Source organism: Pristiophorus japonicus, chromosome 15 (genome assembly GCF_044704955.1).
Source record: "Pristiophorus japonicus isolate sPriJap1 chromosome 15, sPriJap1.hap1, whole genome shotgun sequence".
Lineage (NCBI taxonomy): Eukaryota > Metazoa > Chordata > Chondrichthyes > Pristiophoridae > Pristiophorus > Pristiophorus japonicus.
Window position 1 is genome coordinate 175,776,855 of NC_091991.1, and position 25,012 is coordinate 175,801,866.

The following is a 25,012-nucleotide window of genomic DNA, read 5'->3' on the forward strand; positions in this document are numbered from 1 at the left end:
ATAAAATAGTTAGGCCACAGCTGGAGTACTGCGTGCAGTTCTGGTCACCAGATTACAGGAAAGATGTGATCGCACTGAAGAGGGTACAGAGGGGATTTACGAGGATGTTGCCTGGACTGGAGAATTTTAGTTATGAGGAAAGATTGGATAGGTTGGGTTTGCTTTCTTTGGAACAGAGGAGGCTGAGGGGAGACCTCATTGAGGTGTATAAAATTATGATATAGTGGATAGGAGGGACCCATTTCCCTTAGCAGAGGGGCCAACAACCAGGGGGCATAGATTTAAAGTAATTGGTAGGAGGTTTAGAGCGTATTTGAGGGGAAATTGAGGGGTCTGGAACTCGCTGCCTGAAAGGGTGGTAGAGGCTGAAACCCTCAATACATTTAAAAAGTACTTGGATGTGCACTTGAAGTGCCGTAACCTACAGGGCTACAGACCGAGAGCGGGAAAGTGGGATTAGGCTGGGTAGCTCTTTGTCGGCCGCCGTGGACACGATGGGCCGAATGGCCTCCTTCTGTGCTGTAAATGTCTATGAAGAACTCCCTGCCCCTCTTTAAAGTAGTGCCACTGAAATTAGGATTATTGGCAAACGAACCAGAGGGAGATGAGAACTTTTATTTACACAGTGATGATCTGAAATGCGTTGCCTGAAAGGGCGTTGGACGCAGATTCAATAGTAACTTTCAAAAGGGATAAATACTTGGAAAAAAGGAAAACAAAAAAAAACCCATACCAACAGACTCATTGCATCAATGTCTGATTTTGTAAATTCTGCTTAAGCAAAATATATAAAATTGTATTAGTGTGTAAACCAACAACAACTTGTATTTATATAGCGCCTTTAACATAGTAAAACGTCCCAAGGCACTTCACAGGAGTGTCATAAGACAAAAAATAAACATTTAACTCCGAGCCAGATAAGAAGAAATTAGGGCAGGTGATCAAAAGCTTGGTCAAAGAGGTAGGTTTTAAGGAGCGTCTTGGAGGAGGAAAGAGAGGTAGAGAGGTTTAGGCAGGGAGTTCCAGAGCTTGGGGCCTAGGCAACAGACGGCACGGCCACCGATGGTTGAGTGATTATAATCAGGGTCGGGGGGGTGGGGAGGGATGGGGTTGGTTTGTGGGGCTGGAAGAGATTACAGAGATAGGGATAACCAGTGTAAAACACAATAAAGCCAAACTTTGTCCTGTACATTTAAGTTTGAAGGCGAATTGTTGTGAAAGGTTTTAAGAAGAGTGATTCAACACATCGCAACTGACGTTTCTGGTGACACTTGAATTCAGGGCACCTCGGTTCCTGGATCGATCACCACCTTCCTGTACCAGGCATCGCCTGCCTCCGCAGATGATAGATTACACATCGTGACCTGAACTGCAAATCTCATCAGGGCACGTCAAACAATGGAGCGCAAGTCCCCGACAACCACAGTCCCACCAGTTATTGATTTTTGTAAAAAAAACAAACGCAACCTTGAAGCCTCAGGAGATGCCATCATCATCACTGTGCAGGAGCTTCAGGTGGAAGTTACTAATTCATTGAAAAAAATAATAAACGCCCCGTTCAATTCCGAATGATTGCACAATAAGCAAGTGTGGAAGAGAACGTACTTCAACAAAAACGGAACTTGGCAGCTTGCCCTTCATTTCAAATCCCTCCATGACATCACCCTGTTATCAGCTGCGCCTCAGTGGGCAGCACACTTACCTCTGAGTCAGAAGGTTGTGGGTTCAAGTCCCGCTCCAGAGACTTGAGCACATAAATCTAGGCTGACACTCCCAGTGCGGTGTTGAGGGAGTGCTGCACTGCTGGAGGTGCCGTCTTTTGGATGAGACATTAAACCGAGGCCCCGTCTGCTCACTAAGGTGGGCGTAAAAGATCCCATTATACTATTTCGAAGAAGAGCAGGGGAGTTATCCCCGCTGTCCTGGCCAATATATATCCCTGAATCAACATCACTGAAACAGATTATCTGGGTCATTATCACATTGCTGTTTGTGGGAGCTTGCAGTGCGCAAATTGGCTGCCGCGTTTCCCACACTCCAAAAGTACTTCATTGGCTGTACAGCTGTTTGGGATGTCCAGTAGTTGTGAAAGGCGCTATATAAATGCAAGTCTGTCTTTCTTTTTCTACCCCATCTCTGTACCCTCTTTCAGCCTTACAACCAATGTTTCCTCTAAGCTGCGCAGCCTCACAGTGATGGGAAAGATCCCAGGAAAGCTGCTCGCCAGTTGCCCCACTGTAAATACCGCGTGTCTACCGACATTCAAAGGCACCGCGCACTAAAAGAAACAGACTGCGCAGAACAACGTGCAGCTCACGGGGAACGTTGCCTGCAAGCCCCCCCCCCCCCCTCCCCCCCCGATGTCTGCGCTCCTCTAATTCTGCCCTCTTGAGCATCTCTGACTATAATCACTCCACCTTTGCAGCAGTACCTCCAGCTGCCTGGGCCCCAAGCTCTGGAACTCCCTCCCTAAACCTCTCTACCCTCCTTCAAAGCGCTCCTTAAAATCTACCTCTTTGACCAAGCTTTCGGTCACCTGTCCCGATATCTCCTTCCATGCCAAATTGTGTGATGATCGCTCCGGTGAAGCATCTTGGGGCCTTTTTTTTAATCCGTTAAAGGCGCTATATAAATGCAAGTTGTTGATGGCTCAACTGGCCAAAGAAGTAGCCGAGTGATCCTGACCCGGGTGGTCCCAGGTGTATCGGTTAACTGATCTCACGTGGTCGGGGGGACGGCAGTTGGCCTCAGCACTTCCAAGCTGGGGGGAGTAAGGGGAACAATGCTAGTTACTCAGCCTCCCTCGCACCCCCCCCAACTCCGCCCGCTGCTGGGGGTTGTGCACTTGAGCATTGAGCAAGAGCCTGCGTTTGATCCACGTTCAAATACCTCGAGCTGCTGACAGTAACATAGACGGGAACATCGATTTAAACTTCCTGCATGGCCTCTATGGCTCCGTGATACACCCATCACTGCTCAGGAAGACGAGCAGTATGGGACAGCTCTGTCCTCTTATCATCATCATCATAGGCAGTCCCTCGGAATCGAGGAAGACTTGCTTCCACTCCTGAAGTGAGTTCTCAGGTGGCTGAACAGTCCAATACGAGAACCACAGTCCCTGTCACAGGTGGGACAGATAGTCCTTGAGGGAAAGGGAGGGTGGGACTGGTTTGCCGCACGCTCTTTCCGCTGCCTGCGCTTGATTTCTGCATGCTCTCGGCGTTGAGACTCGAGGTGCTCAGCGCCCTCCCGGATGCACTTTCTCTACTTAGGACGGTTTTTGGCCAGGGACTCCCAGGTGTCAGTGGGGATGTTGCACTTTATCAGGGAGGCTTTGAGGGCGTCCTTGTAACGTTCCCTCCGCCCATCTTTGGCTCGTTTGCCGTGAAGGAATTCCGAGTAGAGCTCTTGCTTTGGGAGTCTCGTGTCTGGCGTGCGAACAATGTGGTCTGCCCAGCGGAGCTGATCAAGTGTGGTCAGTGCTTCAATGCTGGGGATGTCTTCCACAAGCATTCCACTCCCCAACAGGGACATCACCTGGAGAATGTTTGAGGGGCAACAAAGGGAGATTCAGGATTTGGAGCGGAGGAGAGGAGGGAACACAATCCATGCAGAAAGTAATTTGGAAGAGAGCACTGGCCTATCCACCCCAGTGGCTGCAACTAGCTAGTCAGCCTCAGACCCTCTCGAAAACAGATCGGTCAATTAGCATTAATGGACACTGCACTGTGGGGGTAATTTTATGCTATGGAGTGGAGAATATAGGTAACTAGTTTAGAGAAGATTGCAAAGCCAAGTGTCAAAGAGCAGTGCTGTACCCAAACCATGCCCATAGTCCTTGTTCATCAAGTGATGTTTCACTGCACTTCTGCATACTAAAAAATAAAAGACTTGCATTTCTAGAGCGCTGTTCACATCCTCAGCGTGTCCCAAAGCATCCAGGAAGGGGCCAAACACCTCGAGTCTCTTCGTCGGGAACAAGCAGAGGCCAAGTGCAAACAGCGGAAGGAACGCACGGCAACTCAAGCACCCCACCCACCCGTCCCTTCAACCACTGTCTGCCCCACCTGTGACAGAGCCTGTAAGTCCCTCATTGGACTGTACAGCCACCCGAGAACTCACTTTTCGTGTGGAAGCAAGTCATCCTCGACTCCGAGGGACTGCCCAAGAAGAGAAGATGTCTTGCAGTGCTTTACAACCAATGAAATACTTTTTGAAATGTAGTCACTGTTGTAATGTGGGAAACGCGGCAGCCAATTTGCGCACAGCAAGCTCCCACAAACAGCAACGTGATAATGACCAGATAATCTGTAATCTTCAAAATAATGCCGTGGGCATAATATATATAGTGGGCTACAGTGGCATTGCAGCCATTGCTGTTTACAAGAATAAGCAGGTTGGGTCACCTGACAAGCTTCCTGAAGTTATCAGCCATCTTAAAGTCTGTGTGTTTGTGAGGTCATACCAAAAACATAACATTGGCAACGGAGAATGGGCTAATCGATTAACCTAGCTGAAATTTTTGTTGGTGGATGATTCAGCCAACTGACAGAGAGACTTTGAGAGCTTCTCAGTTTTGATTAACAGCTAAAAATCCAAGGTAAATTACAAACACACTTGGCTGAACTGCCAGAGTGCAGATGGCCGTGCCAATGGGAATAATAGGGCGCTTGGGGGAGTTTCAATGCGACCGTGAAAGTTTCGGAGCGTATTTGGAGCGGCTAGAAATGTCTTTCTCCACAAATAATATCATTGAAATCCCCAATGAAGAAAACCATAAACGGGTGGTGTTGGAAAGACAACGGGCTATTTTCTTAACTGAAGCAGGGCCTGAGATGTATGAAACCCTGAAAAATTTGCTTGTGCCTGTCAAGCCAAAAGATACATCACTTAATCAGATTCTAACTAAGTTAGAATAGCACTACAGTCCTGAGCCCCTGGAAATTGCTGAAAGTTATCATTTCAGAATACGAGATCAGTTAACCGACAAAAGTATCAATGAGTACATTGTAGCATTAAAAAAGCTCTCTATTCACTGCAATTTCGGAGACTTTTAGGGCAGAACATTGCGTGACCGTTTTGTTTGTGGGATGAAAAATGATGCAATCGGAAGAAAGTTATTACCAACTCCTAACTTGACTTTTGATTTAGCTTGTCAGACAGTTTTGTCAATGTCTGACCAATATACCCGAGAATTTCATGCCATTTCCAGTTGGCAGACAACCGAGGTGAATCGCCTGCAGGTTAAAAGTAAAAGATAGTTGGGCCCCAAGGTCTCAGAAACTGGAAATGGTAACAGAGCATTGAAGTCCTGCTATCGGTGCCTGGGACAACACATTGCTCAAAGTTGTCCATATGTGAAGGCAGAGTGTTTCATCTGCAGGAAAACTGGGCATCTTGCGAAGGCATGCCTACCGAAGAGTAAACCAACTTTCAAAGCTATAAGTAGAAATCCCCAGAGACTACATAGCATGGAAGAAAAACAACAGGACAAAGAGGTTTCAGAGCTACAGATCATCAGGAGCATAAGGGTATCAAAAAGTATCACCATCCACGTAGATGTTGCAGGAACCAAGATAACCATGGAAATCAACACTGGTGCATCCGTGAGTGCAGTACCGGAATCACTATACCTTGACAATACACATGATTTCCCATTGGAGAAATCCAAGATAGAGCTGCGAGGCTACTCGGGAGAGAACAGTCCTGTGGTAGATCGTATCACCATACCGGTGAAATACAATGATCAATTTCAGAGCTTGCCTCTATTAGTAGTGGCAGGAGACGAGGAGTGGCGTGCGGTGGCCTGGGGGTAGCGTGGAGCCCCGACCTGTGAGAGACCATCAGCGGCAGGTCAGGGCCATAAAAGGAGCGGCATGCGGCACTCCAGTGAAGAGCAACATCGGCAAGTTCCAGGTCAGTGATTGGAGCGTGCTCAGGTGTTGCAGGAGCGGCGAGGTCGGGATGAAGAAGCAGCAAGAGACTGTAGAGGGATGTGATCGGGGTCCAGAGGCGGCGTGAGTTCGGGGCCAGGGGTCCAGGGGCAGCACGGACCTGCTCACACTGCGATATGTGTGCGCACTCGGTCCATGCAGCAGAGCAGGTCTCCAGTTGTCTTGGGTAATCCTTGCCACTGGACCAAGACCTAGCTCTGTCAAGCCCGTGTGGTGGCTGGTGTACAACGGCCACCACACGTTAAAAAAAATCCATGCGCAGGCATCTTCCACCCTTCAACATGTAGTTCGGGTTCTTCTTTGGAAACACCTATGAACTCATCCTTTTTTTATTTGGCGTGGAAGCAAGTCATCCTCGTATCAAGGGAGCACCTATGATGATGACCAGGAAGAAATTGGTTGGGATCACTGAAGCTGGATTGGAGTGAGATTTTCCATGTTGAAATGAGATTTGCATCAAAGGATAATGTCATCAAGAAGTATCCGAAGGTGTTTTGTGAAACAGGCAGTCTGATCCAAGGCTTCAAGGAGAGTGTCAAGGTACAGAAGGACGCTAGATCAGTTTACTACAAGCCACATCCCGTACCAGATGCACTCAAGGAGAAAGTTGAGCAAGAACTCAAAAGACTAGAGACTAAGAACATTATCTCTAAGATAGATCTATGTAATTGGGCTACACCCATTGTTGTACTCAAGTCCGATGGTAAGGTAAGGTTGTGTGGTGATTATAAAGTAACTGTAAACCAGGTTCTAGAGGGTAATATCCCCAATACATTGCCTAAAGTAGGAAATTTGTTCACAACACTGGCAGGTGGTCAGATCTTCTCAAAGTTGTATCTTACGAATGCCTACTTACAACTTGAACTAGATGAGGAGTCCAAGTCATGCTTGACTATAAATACTCATCTAGGCCTATATCAATTTAATTGGCTACCATTTGGAGTGTCTTCCGTCCCTGCCATATTCCAAGGGGTGATGAACCAGATTTTGCAAGGTTTTTAAGGGGTTGTATGTTATTTAGATGATATACTAATTTCAGCACCAAACAGGCAAATTCATAATAACATACTGAATGAAGTCCTCAAACGGCGAGAGAAACACAGAGTACGAGTGGCTGCTCACAAGTGTGAGTTATTTCAAAACTCAGTGGAGTACTTAGGGCACAGAGTAGACAAAGATGGGTTACATCCAACCAAGGGAAAGCTGGATGCAATCAGAAATGCACCCACTCCCAAGAATGTCACTGAACTTCCATCATTTTTGGATCTATTATGGGAAGTTGCCACCAAATTTGGCTACAGTGTTACATCCACTGAATGAACTATTGAAAAAATAGGTCCATTGGAAGTGGTCAGAAGAATGCGACACCGCATTCAAGGAATGTAAAAGAAAATTGGTAGAGAGCACCATGTTAGTTCACTATGACATATCGAAGGAGATCAAGCTAGCATGTGACGCCTCTCCATATGGAGTTGGGGCAGTGATTTCTCATGTACTATGTAGTGGGGAGGAGAAACCAAGTGGGCACTGAGAGACCACAGTGCCAGTGAGCGTAATTATGCGCAAATCGAAAGGGAAGCTTTGGCATTAATTTTTGGGGTCAAGAAGTTCCACAAATACTTGTATGGTCATAAGTTTACCATCGTTACGGACCATAAGCCCCTAACAGCAATCCCCCATCCAAAATCCCCATTAGCTGCAGCCCGAATGCAGAGATGGGCTTTGATTTTGTCAGCATATATGTATGATATTGAATGCAGACGATCAACTGATCACAGTAATGCTGATGATATGTCTAGATTGCCTTCCCCATCACAAGTTACACTGGATAGTGAAGAAGTGTTCTATTTTTCATACATTGATGAACTGCCAGTCACAGCTGAAGAGATTGGTAGAGCAACCAATCGTGACCTAGTTATGTCAAAGGTGTATGATTACATCGCAAATGGCTAGCCAAACCAGGTAACTGACTAAGATATTCATCCATTCTTCATTCGTAGGAATGAATTATCAGTCGATAAAGATTGTATCATGTGGGGTGCAAGAGTGGTTATACCAAATAAATTCAGGTCCAAATTATTCGGAGATCTTCATGACCAGCACCTGGGAATATGCTTGACCAAGAGTTTTGCACGCAGTTACTTGCGGTGACCAGGTCTAGATAAAGATATAGAGTGCATCGGCAGTCAGTGTACTACATGTCAATCGGTAAGCAAGCAACCACCATCAGTACCATTACAGCCATGGCCTCCCAGGGTGTGGCAAAGGCTACATATCGATTTTGCTAAGCTAGAAGGACAACAATTGTACATTGTGATTGATAGCCATTCGAAGTGGGTCGAGGTGTTTCCAATGCGGAAAATGGCAAGTAAAACATTAGACATTTTGCGAAGATTATTTTCTTCATTTGGTCTCCCAAAAAAATTTGTTTCTGATAATGGATCACAATTTTGTTCAGAAGAATTTGCACAGTTCACGAGCAAAAATGGTGTGAAACATACCAAGGTTCCACCCAGCTTCAAATGGTGCAGCAGAGCGCACTGTACAAATTGTAAAACGCGCCCTCATCAAACAGATGTTGGATCCCAAGCCAAAGAAACGACAGTGGTCATTGGATCACAAATTGTCAAATTTTCTAATTACATATCGTAATACTCCTCATACAACTACTGGTAGAACACCAGCAGAGTTGTTTCTCAAACGACAGCCACAAACCAGATTCTTGTTGTTAAAACCAAACTTGGCACAATCCGTAGAAGAGAAACAATTAAGACAGAAAGAGAATCATGATAGAGGTAAAGTAAAATAGAGAGGTGTGAAATTAAATCAGAAGAAGACGAGAGTGAAGAACCATCACCATAAATTGTTAGTGGTTACCAGGAAGAGTGTTGATGATACTTGGTCCTCGCACATATTTGGTCAAGATGTTTGATCATGAACAGGTTAGGTGTGTTCACCTTGATCATATTTTACCTACAGACGTGGAAGGAGTTTAAGGTCGGAATGATTCATTATTTCGGACTCATCAGATAGTTTTGATACAAGTAGAGTACCAGTAGTATATCCTACATCAAATGTACTGGAAACAAGTCCAAGAGAAAGTCAGAATTTAAGTCCGAGTCCGAGTCAGGCAGACAAACAGTCTGAAGTTATAGAGAGTTCAAATGTAAATCAAGGGCATCCCTTGGAGGAAAACTTTCCTCAGGATCAGCCTAGAATGAGTCTAAGTTCAACACCATGTTTGGAAGGTTCTGCTCGAGAGTGAAGGTATCCTCTTCGAAACAGAAAATAAGTGGTTAAACTTGATTTGTAAATATGGCAAAATAAGTCCATATCTTTTGTTTTGTATAATCATGAAAGTTATGTATGATGATTATTATAATTACTTCTTCATTAAGGAGGGAGAAGTGTAATATAGTGGACTACTGCGGCATTGCAGCCATTGCTGTTTACAAGAATAAACAGGTCAGGTTTGGCCTGAAGTTATTAACCATCTTATAGGCTGTGTGTTTGTGTGGTGGTACCAAAAACATAACAGTGGGAACAGTCCACCTGCGAGGGGAGACGGGGGCCTTGGTTTTACGACTCATCCAGAATTATCGCACTTCTGACAGTGCAGCACACCCTCAGTATTGAACTGGGTGTATCAGCTTGGAGCTCGTTCTCGAGTCTCTGGAGTGGGACTCTCAACCTTCTGACTCATTGCTACCATGCCATGATAGATACCACTAGGGGCAGAGGACAAGGTCACAACATTCTAGGAGATACCATGGCAAGCAAAAGATGTGCTGTAAAGTTTTGCTACTTTGCCCAATCCTTTCTCTTTCTTACAATCTTCAGGAATTTAAAAAAAAGACTCAGATTTATATAGCGTCTTTTACGACTACCGGATGTTTCAAAGCACTTTACAGCCAATTAAGTACTTTTAGAAGTGTAGTCACTGTTGTAATGTGAGAAACACGGCAGCCAATTTGCGCACAGCAAGCTCCCACAAACAGCAATGCGATAATGACCCGATAATCTGTTTTTGTTATGTTGATTGAGGGATAAATATTGGTCCCAGGAAGCCGGAGATAACTTCGCTGCTCTTCTTCAAAATAGTTGCGTGGGATCTTTTAGGTCCACCAGAGGGGGCAGATGGGGCCTCAGTTTAACGACTCATCCGAAAGGCGGCACCTCCGACAGTGCGGCGCTCCCTCAGCACTGCACTGGGAGTGTCAGCCTAGATTTATGCGCTCAAGTCTCTGGAGTGGGACTCGAACCCACAACTTTCCGACTCAGAGGCGAGAGTGTTGCCCACTGAACCACAGCTGACTGAAGTATGGTATCATTTAATCACTAATATTACTGACGCCTTGCTGCTCTCCTGCACTGTAGGCTCTGACCCTTCACCTCCATTGTGCACCATGTAAAACCATGCTGTGAACGTGGGATGGAAGCTCGTAAACCAGATTTACAGTAAGTAGTGACAGCTGCTGTTCCACTTTCAAGCCTGGTACCATTATCTTGTTTATCACATAGGCTCGGACCAGATTGTCAGTTTAGAACTAGTTTGTGGACAGATGTTCATCGGTGCACTGCTAATGAGTAACAGCCTTGCTGCAGATAGAGGGAGAAATCCATCGACACTTTGGACCCATTCTGATCTATCGATGCGATAGTGAGATTGCTCAATACTAACATCCGATCTTGACAAAGTTGTTTTTTTTTGTCTGCCAGTCTTTTCCCCGATGTGGTAAGGCACAGTACCATCTGCATCACCTGCCACCTTGCCTAGTGGCTCATTGTTCTGCTCTCAGTATGGATAGTGAGTGTTATCGGTCGTTGCAACACTTGGAGGGCAATCCTGTGCTCCCCAGACACAAACACACACTTCCCAAAGGGAGTTAATGATTAGAATAGGAATGCAGGTTTACTCCTTCCTCTATAGTGACACCATCTACAGAGTGGAGGAGGGGAAGAGAGACCAAAACCAGGGGCCATTAATGTCTTTTGTTATTCATTCACGAGATGTGGGCGTTGCGGCATTTATTGCCCACCCCGAATTGCCCTCGAGAAGGTGGTGGTGAGCCGCCTTCTTGCTGTGGGTAAGGGCGGCAGATTTCCTTCCCTAAAGAACATTAGTGAACCAGATGGGTTTTTACGACAATCTGGTAGTTTCATGGTCACCATTACTGACACTAGCTTTTTATTCCAGATTTATTTAATTAACTGAATTTAAATTCCCCAGCTGCCGTGGTGGAATTTGAACTCACGTCAGCGGATCATTAGGCCAGGCCTCTGTATTCCTAGTCCAGTAACATAACCACTATGCTAGCATTGCAGTGGGTGTAAACTAGGGACAATATAAATATAAGACAGTCACCAATAAATCCAACAAGGAATTCAGGGGAAATACCTTTACCCAGAGAGTGGAACTCCCGATCACAGGGAGTGGTTGAGCACAGATACATTGAATGGGAAACTGGATAAAACACACTGTAATCTATTTGCTTCATGGGTTCTTTGCTTAAGAATTCATAGCAAGACATTGCTATTAGGAAGTTGGTTTATTAGCAAAGGTTTAACAATCACACTGCACATTACCAGTTCATCCACCAGGCTCACAACCACCTGCCTCATCATGGATTCCCCGAACCCAACTGGCTGGGGTTTTATTGAGTCTTGTGAACATCACATGACTGGCTAAGGCACTCACAACTCAACAGCTCCACAAACCTGTGCGCTCGCTCACAGGTGCGTACATTACACATGTGGGAGAAAGGAATAGAAGTTGATGCAGATGGGGTTAAATGAAGAGGGGCGGGAGGAGGCTTGAGTGGAGCATAAACACTGGCATGGACCAGTTGGGCTGAATGGCCTGTTTCTGGGCTGTAAATTCTGTGTAATATGTAATCAGTGCAGGATATGGAGTAAACGCATGGCCTTCACTGGTCTGTAGGCCTCGGGGACACATCAGGTGGCCCTGACCCATTGGGGGGGGGGGGGGGGCGGGGAGCGGGGGAAGCTGCCATACATAGTTTGTATACTCATTAATTTCAATGTATTAGCACCCTGACGGACTGCAACAACAGAGCAATAGTCTTAACCCTCTCGGCCCATCATTTCCTGAGGAGGTCACCGGGGCTGAGGAGATGCTGATTGGACCGAATGGATCCCTACTGAGAGAAGGATAGGAACCAGAAGTCCAGAGAACCCATGATGCCTCTGTGTCCACCACATTAATTGGTTCATTAGAACATAAGAATTAGGAGCAGGAGTAGGCCATTCGGCCCCTCGAGCCTGCTCTGCCATTCAATGAGATCATGGCTGATCTTCTACCTCAACTCCACTTTCCTGCACTGTCCCCATAGCCCTTAATTCCCTCTATCGATCTCTGTCTTAAATATACTTAAAGACTGACCCTCCACAGCCCTCTGGGGTAGAGAATTCCAGAGATTCACCACCTTCTGAGTGAAGAATTTTCTCCTCATCTCAGTCCTAAATGGCCGACCCCTTATTCTGAGACTGTGACCCCTGGTTCTAGACTCCCCAGCCAGGGGAAACATCCTCCCAGCATCTACCCTGTCAAGCCCTGTAAGAAGTTTGTACGTTTCAATGAGATCACCTCTCATTCTTCTAGACTCGAGAGAATATCGGCCTAGTCTACTCAATCTCTCCTCATTGGACAACCCCCCCATTCCAGGAATCTTTGTTGCACTCCCTCAATGGCAAGTGAAACAATTGTTCCAATGAAACAACTTGGGCGAAGAAGATCATAGACTTCCAGTGCAATTAATGAATGGGTCCATGTCAACTTTTTCCTGTAAAATTAATTGTACAGGTCTCGTCTTAAGGACATCCTTTCTATCGTCCTCCAACGGTGTGGAAGTGACTCATTCGATTGGTAGCGTTAAGAGGGATTTAAAAAAAAAAAAATGGCAAACATAAAACAGGTGAGTAATTTACACACCAGATTATTGAGCGCTTTATACACAATGCAAGATGTTTACTTCAGCTGAGCAAACAACTCAACACAATAGAAATGTTGTCGAGACTCTGCCCAGAGTTTGTACACTACAGCAAGAATTACTTACACAATAGAAGCTTTGAAGGTATCCCAAGCAAGTGGTTACCTACATATCTAGATAATTACCAACTATTTAATCACTTACTAATCCTCTATTGTGTCAGTCATGTCTCAGTGGGCAGCACACTCACCGCTGAATCAGAACGTTGTAGGCTCGAAGCCCCACTCGAGACTCGAGCATAAAAATCTAGGCTGCAGTACTGCAGGAGTGCTTCAGTGTCAGAGGTGCCATCTTTCAGATGAGACATTAAAAAAGATCTAGTCTGTCCTCTTCGGGTGATGCTTTCTTCTCCTGCTTAGGCAGTCCCTCGTATCGATGATGACTTGCTTCCACACAAAAAGGGATGAGTTCACAGGTGTTTCAATGAAGGACCTGACATTCGAGGTGCAAAACTACATCCTGAAGGGTGGAAGATGCCTGTGCGTGGGTTTTTTTAACGTGTGGTGGCCGTTGCACACCAACCACCACACGGGCTTGACAGAGCTAGGTCTTGGTCCAGTGGCAAGGGTTAACCAAGACGACTGGAGACCTGCTCTGCTGCATGGACCTAGTGCGCACACATATCGCAGTGTGGGCTGGCCCGTGCTGCCCCTGGGCCCCTGAAATCACGCCTCTCCTGGGCCCCCCCGATCACTTCGCTCTACAATCTCTTGCCGCTCCTTCGCCCCGACCTCGCCGCTCCTCTGCTGCTGTCGCTGCCCACCCTCCAATCAGCGACCTTGATTTTGGCAATGTTCAATCCAAGTCGTCGCCCCCCCCCACTGTACCAGCTCGCACTGCTCCCTGAAGTGGCATGCCTCCCCGCTGCTCCCGGGACGCCGCACATATCGAAGGGTGGAAGATGCCTGAGCGTGTGCATGGATTTTATGGCCCCAACTTTCTACCGGGTGATGCACCATTTGAAGAAGAGCAGGGGAGTTTATCCCCAGTATTCTGGCCAAGAATTTATCCCTCCATCACCAACAGAAATAGCTGTGCCTGTTTTTTGTTTCAGATCATCGGAAACAGATTATACCACAGCTTGTGGGACCTTGCTGTGCACCAATTGGCCACCATGAGTGTCTGCACAACAGTGACTACACTCCAAAAGTAACTGAATTGGCTGTGGAGGCACTTTGGAATGTCCTGAGCAATGTTCTCTTTAGGCTGCGCGGCAGCACAGCGGTCTGGAGCTCCCACGCAGGCCGCTTGCCAGCTATATAATAGGAAAGGCCGCGCGCGCGCAGGGAATCTGAACGGGCCGCACAGCCTGATAAAGGGGCCACGCCCCAAAAAAAACAATTAAAGGAGACATTGGTCCTCAGGATGTGAAAGGGGCTTTATAAGAGTTAATTCTTTCTAAAGGTCACGTAAGCAAGCTTTACGCTACTTGTCAAAGCCCTGTTCAGGTCAGGCTGTGGTGGAGTGTTGCACTAATCGGCCTCGTCACAAACCAATACTTTTTTTTTTAGTTGCTTAGCCATCTATCCAGGAGAGTGGAGGCCAGTCAGGAGGGTATTGGAGTCATTGGGGCCAGAGGTGACAAAGGAATAAATGATGGTTTGAGTGGCAGATGGACAAAGGTAAGGGTGGAGGCAGGAAATGGTACCCAATGGAAGCAGGCGGGCTTTGTGATGAAGATAATATAGGGGGGCAGAAGCTCAGCTCGAGATCGAACAAGACACCGTGGTTGCCAACAGTCTGGTTCAGCCCGAGAGAGTGGCCAGCAAGGGGGATGGAATCAATGGCGAGAAGAGAGAGATTGTGACAGGGGATCTGAAGACGATGGCTTTGGTCACCCCAATATTTAGCTGAAGGAAGTTGTGATTTGTCCAAGTGTGGCAATACTCAAGCGGCGGAGGGGTTGAGAGAGGTGGTGGATAGGTGGAGCTGGTTATCGGCAGCATATACGTGGAAGCCGGCCCCATGCCTGTATCTGTCGTTGCTAAGGTCCAGCATGCAGACGAGGAAGAGGAGACAGCCAAGGATCGATCCTTGGAGGAGGCAGGAGGTGATGGAGTGGGCGTGGGAAGGCACTGCAAGGGATGCTCTGCTATGATTGTCTGTGCAATAGGGGAGTCAAGGGTTATGGGGAGTGGGCAGGAAAGTGAAGTTAAGGCCAAGATCAGATCAGCCATGATCTTATTGAACGGTGCAGCAGGTTCGAGGGGCCAAATGGCCTACTCCTGCCCCTATTTCTTGTGGTTCTTATGTAAGAGCAGAACCAATCAAGGGCAGTCCCACCGACGAGAAGCGTTCGATGTACTCACCGATTAATTCAATAGGGAATTCTGGAGATGCATCTCTACCCAGAGAGTGGTTAGAATGTGTAAAGGCGAATAGCATTGGTGCATTTACGCGGCAGTTAGATAAACTCATGACGGGGAAAGGAATAGAAGGATTTGCTGATAGGGTTGTTTGAAGTAGGGCGGGAGGAGGCTGGTGTGGAGCATAAACACCGGCACGGAGCAGTTGGGCCGAATGGCCTGTTTCTGTGCTGTAATTTCAATGTCATGCTATGTAGAAGCAACCTCAACTCACCTGGTGAAACGTCACAATCAGGGCCGCCCAAACAAATATCCCAGAGATCGCCTGAGCCGCTGGCGTCTCCAAGAAAATCCTCTGCTCCTCTATGCTCGAGTTTTTGACAGACAGCTGCTGGGAGATGTTCACAATTCCGGTTTTGCTTGCATTTGCAACAGCCAGAGTAACAAGCATCGTGGGCAGCTCGTGAGTCGCTCCTGTAAGTATCGGGCTTCCGCTGCTGTTCATCTGTGTGCACAGGAGAAAACAAAATCAGTCCTGTACTGAACACCGAGAAGCCCCTTTCAATCAGGCACGTTACAATTATAACAACTTGCATTTATATAGTGCCCTCAACATAGTAAAACCTCCCACGGCGCTTCAACAGGAACAATTATCAGGCAAAATTTGACACCAAACCACATATTAGGACAGGTGGTCACGGAGGTAGGTTTTAAGAAGCGTTTTAAAAGGAGGGAGAGGTGGAGAGGTTTAGGGAAAAAATTCTGAGCACAGGGCCGAGGCAGTTGAAGATACGGCCGCCAATGGTGGAGCAATTAAATCGGGGTGCGCAAGAGGCCAGAATTGGAGGAGCGCAGAGATCTCCGGGGGGGGGGAATGTTGGGGACAGCATCAAAGAAGAAATTAGGGATGCGTGCAATAAAGGTACAGCAGTTATCATGGGCGAATTTAATCTACATATAGATTGGGCTAACCAAACTGGTAACAATGCAGTGGAGGAGGATTTCCTGGAGTGTATTAGGGATGGCTTTCTTGACCACTATGTCGAGGAACCATCTAGAGGGCTGGCCATCCTAGACTGGGTGTTGTATAATGAGAGAGGACTAATTAGCAATCTTGTTGTGCGAGGCCCCTTGGGGAAGAGTGACCATAATATGGCAGAATCTTTTATGAAGATGTAGAGGGACAGTGTTAATTCAGAGACTAGGATCCTGAACTTAAGTAAAGGTAACTTCAATGGTATGAGACATGAATTGGCTAGGATAGACTGGCAAATGATACTTAAAGGGTTGACAGTGGATAGGCAATGGCAGACATTTATAGATTACATGAATGAACTTCAACAATTGTACATCCCCGTCTGGAGTAAAAATAAAAAGGGGAAGGTAGCTCAACTGTGGCTAACAAGGGAAATTAGGGATAGTGTTAAATCCAAGGAAGAGGCATATACATTGGCCAGAAAAAGCAGCAAACCTGAGGACTGGGAGAAATTTAGAATTCAGCAGAGGAGGACAAAGGGTCTAATTATGAGGGGGAAAATAAAGTATGAGAGGAAGTTTGCAGGAAACATAAAAACTGACTGCAAAAGCTTCTATAGATATGTGAAGAGAAAAAGATTACTGAAGACCAACATAGGTCCTTTGCAGTCAGAATCAGGTGAATTTATAATGGGGAACAAAGAAATGGCAGACCAACTGAACAAATACTTTGGTTCTGTCTTCACTAAGGAAGACCCAAATAACCATCCGGAAATACTAGGGGACCGAGGGTCTAGCGAAAAGGAGGAACAGAAGGAAATCCTTATTAGTCACAAAATTGTGTTAGGGAAATTGATGGGATTGAAGGCCAATAAATTCCCAGGGCCTGATAAGTACTCTGGGATGTAGCCTAAGGAAGTGGCCCTAGAAATAGTGGATGCATAGGTGATCATTTTCCAACATTCTATTGACTCTGGATCAGTTCCTATGGACTGGAGGGTAGCTAATGTAACACCACTTTTTAAAAAAGGAGGGAGAGAGAAAACAGGGAATTATAGACTGGTTAGCCTGACATCGGTGGTGGGGAAAATGTTGGAATCAATTATTAAAGATGAAAAAGCAGCGCATTTGGAAAGCAGTGACAGGATCAGTCCAAGTCAGCATGGATTTATGAAAGGGAAATCATGCTTGACAGATCGTCTCGAATTTTTTGAGGATATAACTAGTAGATTGGACAAGGGAGAACCAGTGGATGTGGTGCATTTGGACTTTCAAAAGGCTTTTGACAAGGTCCCACACAAGAGATTAGTGTGCAAAATTAAAGCACATGGTATTGGGGGTAATGTATTGACGTGGATAGAGAACTGGTTGGCAGACAGGAAGCAGAGAGTCGGAATAAACGGGTCCTTTTCAGAATGGCAGGCAGTGACCAGTGGAGTGCCGCAGGGTTCAGTGCTGGGACCCCAGCTATTTACAATATACATCAATGATTTAGATGAAGGTAGTATCTCCAAGTTTGCAGATGACACTAAGCTAGGTGGTGGTGTGAGCTGTGAGGAGGATGCTAAGAGGCTGCAGGGTGACTTGGACAGGTTAGGTGAGTGGGCAAATGCATGGCAGATGCAGTATAACATGGATAAATGTGAGGTTATCCACTTTGGTGGCAAAAACAGGAAGACAGAATATTATCTGAATGGTGACAGATTAGGAAAAGGGGAGATGCAACAAGACCTGGGTGTCATGGTACGTCAGTCATTGAAGTTTGGCATGCAGGTACAACAGGCGGTGAAGAAGGCAAATGGCATGTTGGCCTTCATAGCTAGAGGATTTGAGTATAGAAGCAGGGCGGTCTTACTGCAGTTGTACAGGGCCTTGGTGAAGCCACACCTTGAATATTGTGTTCAGTTTTGGTCCCCTAATCTGAGGAAGGACGTTCTTGCTATTGAGGGAGTACAGCAAAGGTTCACCAGATTGATTCCCGGGATGGCAGGACTGACATGAGGAGAGACTGGATCAACTGGGCTTGTATCCGCTGGAGTTTAGAAGAATGAGAGGGGATCTCATAGAAACATATAAAATTCTGACGGGATTGGACAGGTTAGAGGCAGGAAGAATGTTCCCATTGCTGGAGAGTTCCAGAACTAGGGGTCACAGTCTAAGAATAAGGGGTAAGCCATTTAGGACTGAGATGAGGAGAAACCTCTTCACCCAGAGGGTGGTTAACCTGTGGAATTCTCTACCGCAGAAAGTTGTTGAGGTCAGTTCGTTAGATATATTCAAAAGGGAGTTAGATATGGCCCTTACGGCCAAAGGGATCAAGGGGTATGGAGAGAAAACAGGAAAGGGGTACTGAGGTTGAATGATCAGCCATGATCTTATTGAATCAGGCTTGAAGGGCCGAATGGCCTGCTCCTGCACCTACTTTCTATGTTTCTATGTAGGGCTGGGGGAGGTTTCCAGATATCGGAAGGGGCTGACACGTCAAGAATAGCACCATTTAAATTTTTTTTTATTTAATTATTTTTATAAACGGGTTTTATTGGCAGTGCCCAGTGTGGGTTACGAGGGATGTGCACTATCACTGAGCCAAGCTGGCACTATAACACAGCTCAGAGGCTCCAGTGATATCCCAAGCCAGGGTAAATTTAAAGTGTTGATCAGGTCATTCCAGCCCCTCAATGAATTTACCTTCAAAGCATACTCCACGTGGTTATCCAGGTGAACTTGTGCCAGCAGGTTCAGTCTATTATCGATTGGGATGTGCAGGGGCAGGACCCTGGGTGTAGCATGGCTTCCTAACATTATATTGACTTGAACTGAAGTCAAATATTTGGTGCAAGCCAAGCACAATATCTGTTTGTTTTTCCCACTTTTTAAAATCATTTCCTGAACCAGAAAATGAGATTGAAACACTTTTAATTACTTAAATATTCTCCAACGTTTGGCCATAAACCAAGTATATTTGCACGTGCAAAGGCAACTATGTTGGAGGATGAGTGAGTGATGCAATTTTATTGGGCAATAATATACATCGAATTACTCGGCAATGCAGAATCAGTTAATGTGGAAATATTGCATCAGCCGTGGCTCAGTGGGTGGAGTCAGGAGGTTGTGGGTTCAAGCCCCACTCCACAGACCCGAGCACAGAATCAGGGCTACACTCCCAGTGCAGTGCTGAGGGAGTGCCGCACTGTTGGACGCAATGTTCCCTCGTAAGCTGTGCTTTGTTCTGCTCGGCCGCCTGCTTTAAATGTGCGGTCCCTTTAAATTTCTGCGCATGCGCGGTATTTACAATGGAAAGGCCGATGTGCGCCCTGCACGGGATCTTTCCCAATACTGCACGGCCCCGCAGCTTGAAGGGAACATTGGTTGGAGGTGCCGACTTTCGGATGAGACGTTAAACCAAGGCCACGTCTGCCCTCTCAGGTGGATGGAAAAGATCCCACGGCCACTATTTGAAGCCCTTCCCCTGCTGTCCAATGAGGTGCACTTCCCACAAGGTGTCATTGGATACTAGTCAGGACAACGGACCTGTCTGACTTTGCTTTCCCTTGTCCCGAGCTTGGGGGCTGCGGCCAGCTAGCTTGGCACAAGTCAGGTATTGAACCTGGGACCCGCTAGACTTGACTATTCCAATGCATCCCCTGACCGGCCTCCCATTGTTCCTCCTCCATAAACTTGAGCTCATCCAAAACTCTGCTGCCTAACCCTCATGATCATCATCATAGGCAGTCCCTTGAAATAGAGGAAGACTTGCTTCCACTCCTAAAGTGAGTTCTTTGGTGGCTGAACAGTCTAACGCGAGAGCCACAGACCCTATCACAGATATTCGTCGGGGGAAGGGGTGGGTGTAGCACTGATTTGCCACACTCTCCTTCCGCTGCCTGCGTTTGACCTCTTCACGCTCGCAGCGTTGAGAGTCGAGTAGCTCAACGCCCTCCCGAATGTACTTTCTCCACCTCGGGCGGTCCTCGGCCAGCGTCTCCCAGGTGTTAGTGGTGATGTCGCACTTCACCAGGGAGGCTTTGAGGGTGTCCTTGTAACATTTCCGCTGCCCAACACCAAATCCCATTCACCCATTGCTTCTGTGCTCGCTGACCAACATTGGCTCCCAGTTCGGCAACGCCTCAATTTTAAAATTCTCATCCTTGTTTTCAAATCCTCCCATGGTCTTGCCCCTCCCTATCTATGTAATTCCCCCCCCCCTCCCCCCCCATGATTTCTGCTCTCCTCCAATTCTGTCCTCTTGAGCATTCCCGATTTTAATCACTCCACCATTGCTGCCTGGGCCCCAAGCTCTGGAATTCCCTGCCTAAACCTCTCCACCTCTCTATCTCTATCTCCTCCAATACACTCCTTAAAACCTACTTGTTTGACCAAGCTTTTTGCTACTTGTCCCAATATCTCCTTATGTGGCTCTGTGTCAAATTGTGTTTGATTATGCTCCTGTGAAGCGCCTTGGGACGTTTTATTTCGTTAAAGGCGCTATATAAATACAAGTTGCTGGGCTGAGTTCTACTCTTGGCAGGTCCTTTATCTACAAAGATGTAAGGAGAGCTCTAGTCAGCATTTTTATATTATTTTGATTGCTGCAGTTGGAGGACGATGAATAACTATCGCATAACACTTTATTTTCAGATGATGACTTATAAAGGAATTCACTCTTTGATACTGATAATTACTTTAACAAACTTATCTCTAAAGTTTTACTTCCAGCACTGACTTAGTTGCAGTGTTTGTATCTGAAGCAGGTTTTATGGTGTACTGTTTCTAGGTTGCAAGGGCTTGGAGGGATGACACGGTTAAAACTTGTTATGGGAAGTCATTTGCATAAAGCTCATTCACAGGCACCGTGTTGCTATCAAACACCTTACAGTTTCAATATTCAAATTTCACAACAAAAATGAGCGTCCGCCATTTGGGCAAAAGAGTGGTGCCACTATCAGGAAAGACTGAAAAGGCTGGAGCTCTTTTCTCTGGAAAAGGGAATGCTGAGGGGTGACCTGATCGAGGCCAGATTTTGGAAGAGTTTCGATAGGGTAGACGTAGAGAAGCTGCTTCCACCTGTGGGGGAGACCAGAACTAGGGGCCATAAATACAGGATAGTCACCAATAAATCCAATAAGGAATTCAGAGACACCCTCGAGAGTGGATAGAATGTGGAACTTCTTACCATAGGGAGTGTTTGAGGCGAACAGCACAGATATATTGAACGGGAAGCTAGATAAGTACATGAGGGAGAAAGGAATAGAGGACATGCTGATAGGGTGAGTTGAAGAGGGGTGGGAGGAGGCTCGTGTGGAGTATAAACACTGGCAAAAGTCGAATGGCCTGATCCTGTGCTGTAAATTCTATTTTATTGTAGTGAAGCTATTTGGTGGGTCAGTGCACTGTCCTCTATTCCTTTGGAGTGGGTATATGCAGGTTTGCATCCATGATTGCTGGCACAGTCATGTTCCAGTCACGTGTTAGCCATGGGCAGCACACTCGCTTCGGAGTCAGAAGGTTGTGGATTCAAGTCCCACTCCAGGAACTCGAGCACATAAAAAATCTAGGCTGACTCACCAGTGCAGTGTTGAGGGAGTGCTGCACTGTCGGAGGTGCCGTATTTCAGACGAGACATTAAACCGAGGCCCCGTCTGCCCTCTCGGGTGGACGTAAAAGATCCCATGGCACTATTTTGGTCGTGAAAGGCGCTATATAAATAGAAACATAGAAACTAGGTGCAGGAGCAGGCCATTCAGCCCTTCTAGCCTGCACCGCCATTCAATGAGTTCATGGCTGAACATGAAACTTCAGTACCCCCTTCCTGCTTTCTCGCCATACCCCTTGATCCCCCGAGTAGTAAGGACTTCATCTAACTCCCTTTTGAATATATTTAGTGAATTGGCCTCAACTACTTTCTGTGGTAGAGAATTCCACAGGTTCACCACTCTCTGGGTGAAGAAGTTTCTCCTCATCTCGGTCCTAAATGGCTTACCCCTTATCCTTAGACTGTGACCCCTGGTTCTGGACTTCCCCAACATTGGGAACATTCTTCCTGCATCTAACCTGTCTAAACCCGTCAGAATTTTAAACGTTTCTATGAGGTCCCCTCTCATTCTTCTGAACTCCAGTGGATACAAGCCCAGTTGATCCAGTCTTTCTTGATAGGTCAGTCCCACCATCCCGGGAATCAGTCTGGTGAATCTTCGCTGCACTCCCTCAATAGCAAGAATGTCCTTCCTCAAGTTAGGAGACCAAAACTGTACACAATACTCCAGGTGTGGCCTCACCAAGGCCCTGTACAACTGTAGCAACACCTCCCTGCCCCTGTACTCAAATCCCCTCGCTATGAAGGCCAACATGCCATTTGCTTTCTTAACTGCCTGCTGTACCTGCATGCCAACCTTCAATGACTGATGTACCATGACACCCAGGTCTCGTTGCACCTTCCCTTTTCCTAATCTGTCACCATTCAGATAATAGTCTGTCTCTCTGTTTTTACCACCAAAGTGGATAACCTCACATTTATCCACATTATACTTCATCTGCCATGCATTTGCCCACTCACCTAACCTATCCAAGTCACTCTGCAGCCTCATAGCATCCTCCTCGCAGCTCACACTGCCACCCAACTTAGTGTCATCCGCAAATTTGGAGATACTACATTTAATCCCCTCGTCTAAATCATTAATGTACAATGTAAACAGCTGGGGCCCCAGCACAGAACCTTGTGGTACCCCACTAGTCACTGCCTGCCATTCTGAAAAGTACCCATTTACTCCTACTCTTTGCTTCCTGTCTGACAACCAGTTCTCAATCCACGTCAGCACACTACCCCCAATCCCATGTGCTTTAACTTTGCACATTAATCTCTTGTGTGGGATCTTGTCGAAAGCCTTCTGAAAGTCCAAATATACCACATCAACTGGTTCTCCTTTCTCCACTTTACTGGAAACATCCTCAAAAAATTCCAGAAGATTTGTCAAGCATGATTTCCCTTTCACAAATCCATGCTGACTTGGACCTATCATGTCACCATTTTCCAAATGCGCTGCTATGACATCCTTAATAATTGATTCCATCATTTTATCCACTACTGAGGTCAGGCTGACCGGTCTATAATTCCCTGTTTTCTCTCTCCCTCCTTTTTTAAAAAGTGGGGTTACATTGGCTACCCTCCACTCGATAGTAACTGATCCAGAGTCAATGGAATGTTGGAAAATGACTGTCAATGCATCTGCTATTTCCAAGGCCACCTCCTTAAGTACTCTGGGATGCAGTCCATCAGGCCCTGGGGATTTATCGGCCTTCAATCCCATCAATTTCCCCAACACAATTTCACGACTAATAAAGATTTCCCTCAGTTCCTCCTCCTTACTAGACCCTCCGACCCCTTTTATATCCGGAAGGTTGTTTGTGTCCTCCTTAGTGAATACTGAACCAAAGTACTTGTTCAATTGGTCTGCCATTTCTTTGTTCCCCGTTATGACTTCCCCTGATTCTGACTGCAGGGGACCTACGTTTGTCTTTACTAACCTTTTGCTCTTTACATACCTATAGAAACTTTTGCAATCCGCCTTAATGTTCCCTGCAAGCTTCTTCTCGTACTCCATTTTCCCTGCCCTAATCAAACCCTTTGTCCTCCTCTGCTGAGTTCTAAATTTCTCCCAGTCCCAATCCATTTCTTTCTTTCTTTCTTTCTTTTCCAGTGGCACGATAAGAGGTGGGGTGGGTATGGTGAGCGGAGGTGCCCCATCTTCCCCAAGTGGAATGTATGGGTGGGCCTCCTTCTGCATTTTCAGTGTTGTTCCACCAGATTTGGCTCGTGTGTCTGTGAGCAACTTAACCAGTTGCCTGACAACAAGATTGAAAGAAAGAAAAACTTGCATTTATATAGCGCCTTTCACGGCCACTGGATGTCTCAAAACACTTTACAGCCAATGAAGTACTTTTTGGAGTGTAGTCACTGTTGTAATGTGGGAAGATGGGAGCAAGTGCTGAGAATGGGACCTAAAGAAAAGTATTTTTTTCATAAAAGGAAGCCATGAATATGGAAATAGCTTCAACTCAGTAGAGGGAAGTTGCTCCATCTTCTGTATATTTTAGACATTAGACTATAACTAGAGGTCAGAGATTTAAAATTATTGGCAAAAGGCCTAGAGGGGAGATGAGGAGAATTTTCTATCACTGAGATGTCGGGATCTGTAACTCTCGGCCTGAAAAAGTGATGGAAACGAATTCCATAAATAATTTTTACAGGGAGTTGGACGGGTCCTTGTAGATGAGGGACTGACGGGGTTAGGGGCACAAAGCGAGGGTGTGGGACTAAGCACAACTGCTCTTTCAAAGATCCAGCATGGGTGTGACGGACCAAATGACCTCCTTCTGTGCTGTAAGTTTCTAGTTGGCATTTAATGCCCCTGACACATAAAATTCTGACGGGATTGGACAGGTTAGATGCAGGAAGAATGTTCCCGATGGTGGGGGAAGTCTAGAACCAGGGGACAGAGTCTAAGGATAAGGGGTAAGCCATTTAGGACTGAGATGAGGAGAAACTTCTTCACTCAGAGAGTGGTGAACCTGTGGAATTCTTTACCACAAAGTTGTTGAGGCCAGTTCGTTAGATATATTCAAGAGGGAGTTAGATCTGGCCCTTACGGCTAAGGGGATCAAGGGATATGGAGAGAAAGCAGGAAAGGGGTACTGAGGTGAATGATCAGCCATGATCTTATTGAATGGTGGTGCAGGCTCGAAGGGCCAAATGGCCCACTCCTGCACCTAC

At 46.4% G+C, this 25,012-nt stretch overlaps 1 protein-coding gene across 1 annotated transcript in view; it reads right to left on the bottom strand.

The window, feature by feature from the left end:
• tmem184a (transmembrane protein 184a) overlaps positions 1 to 25,012 on the bottom strand; it is a 59,964-nt gene that overhangs the window by 29,993 nt on the left and 4,959 nt on the right. The window contains exon 2 of the mRNA XM_070900017.1: positions 15,545 to 15,775. Coding sequence (XP_070756118.1) covers positions 15,545 to 15,775 — 231 coding nt within the window. The remainder of the gene's footprint in view (positions 1 to 15,544; positions 15,776 to 25,012) is intronic.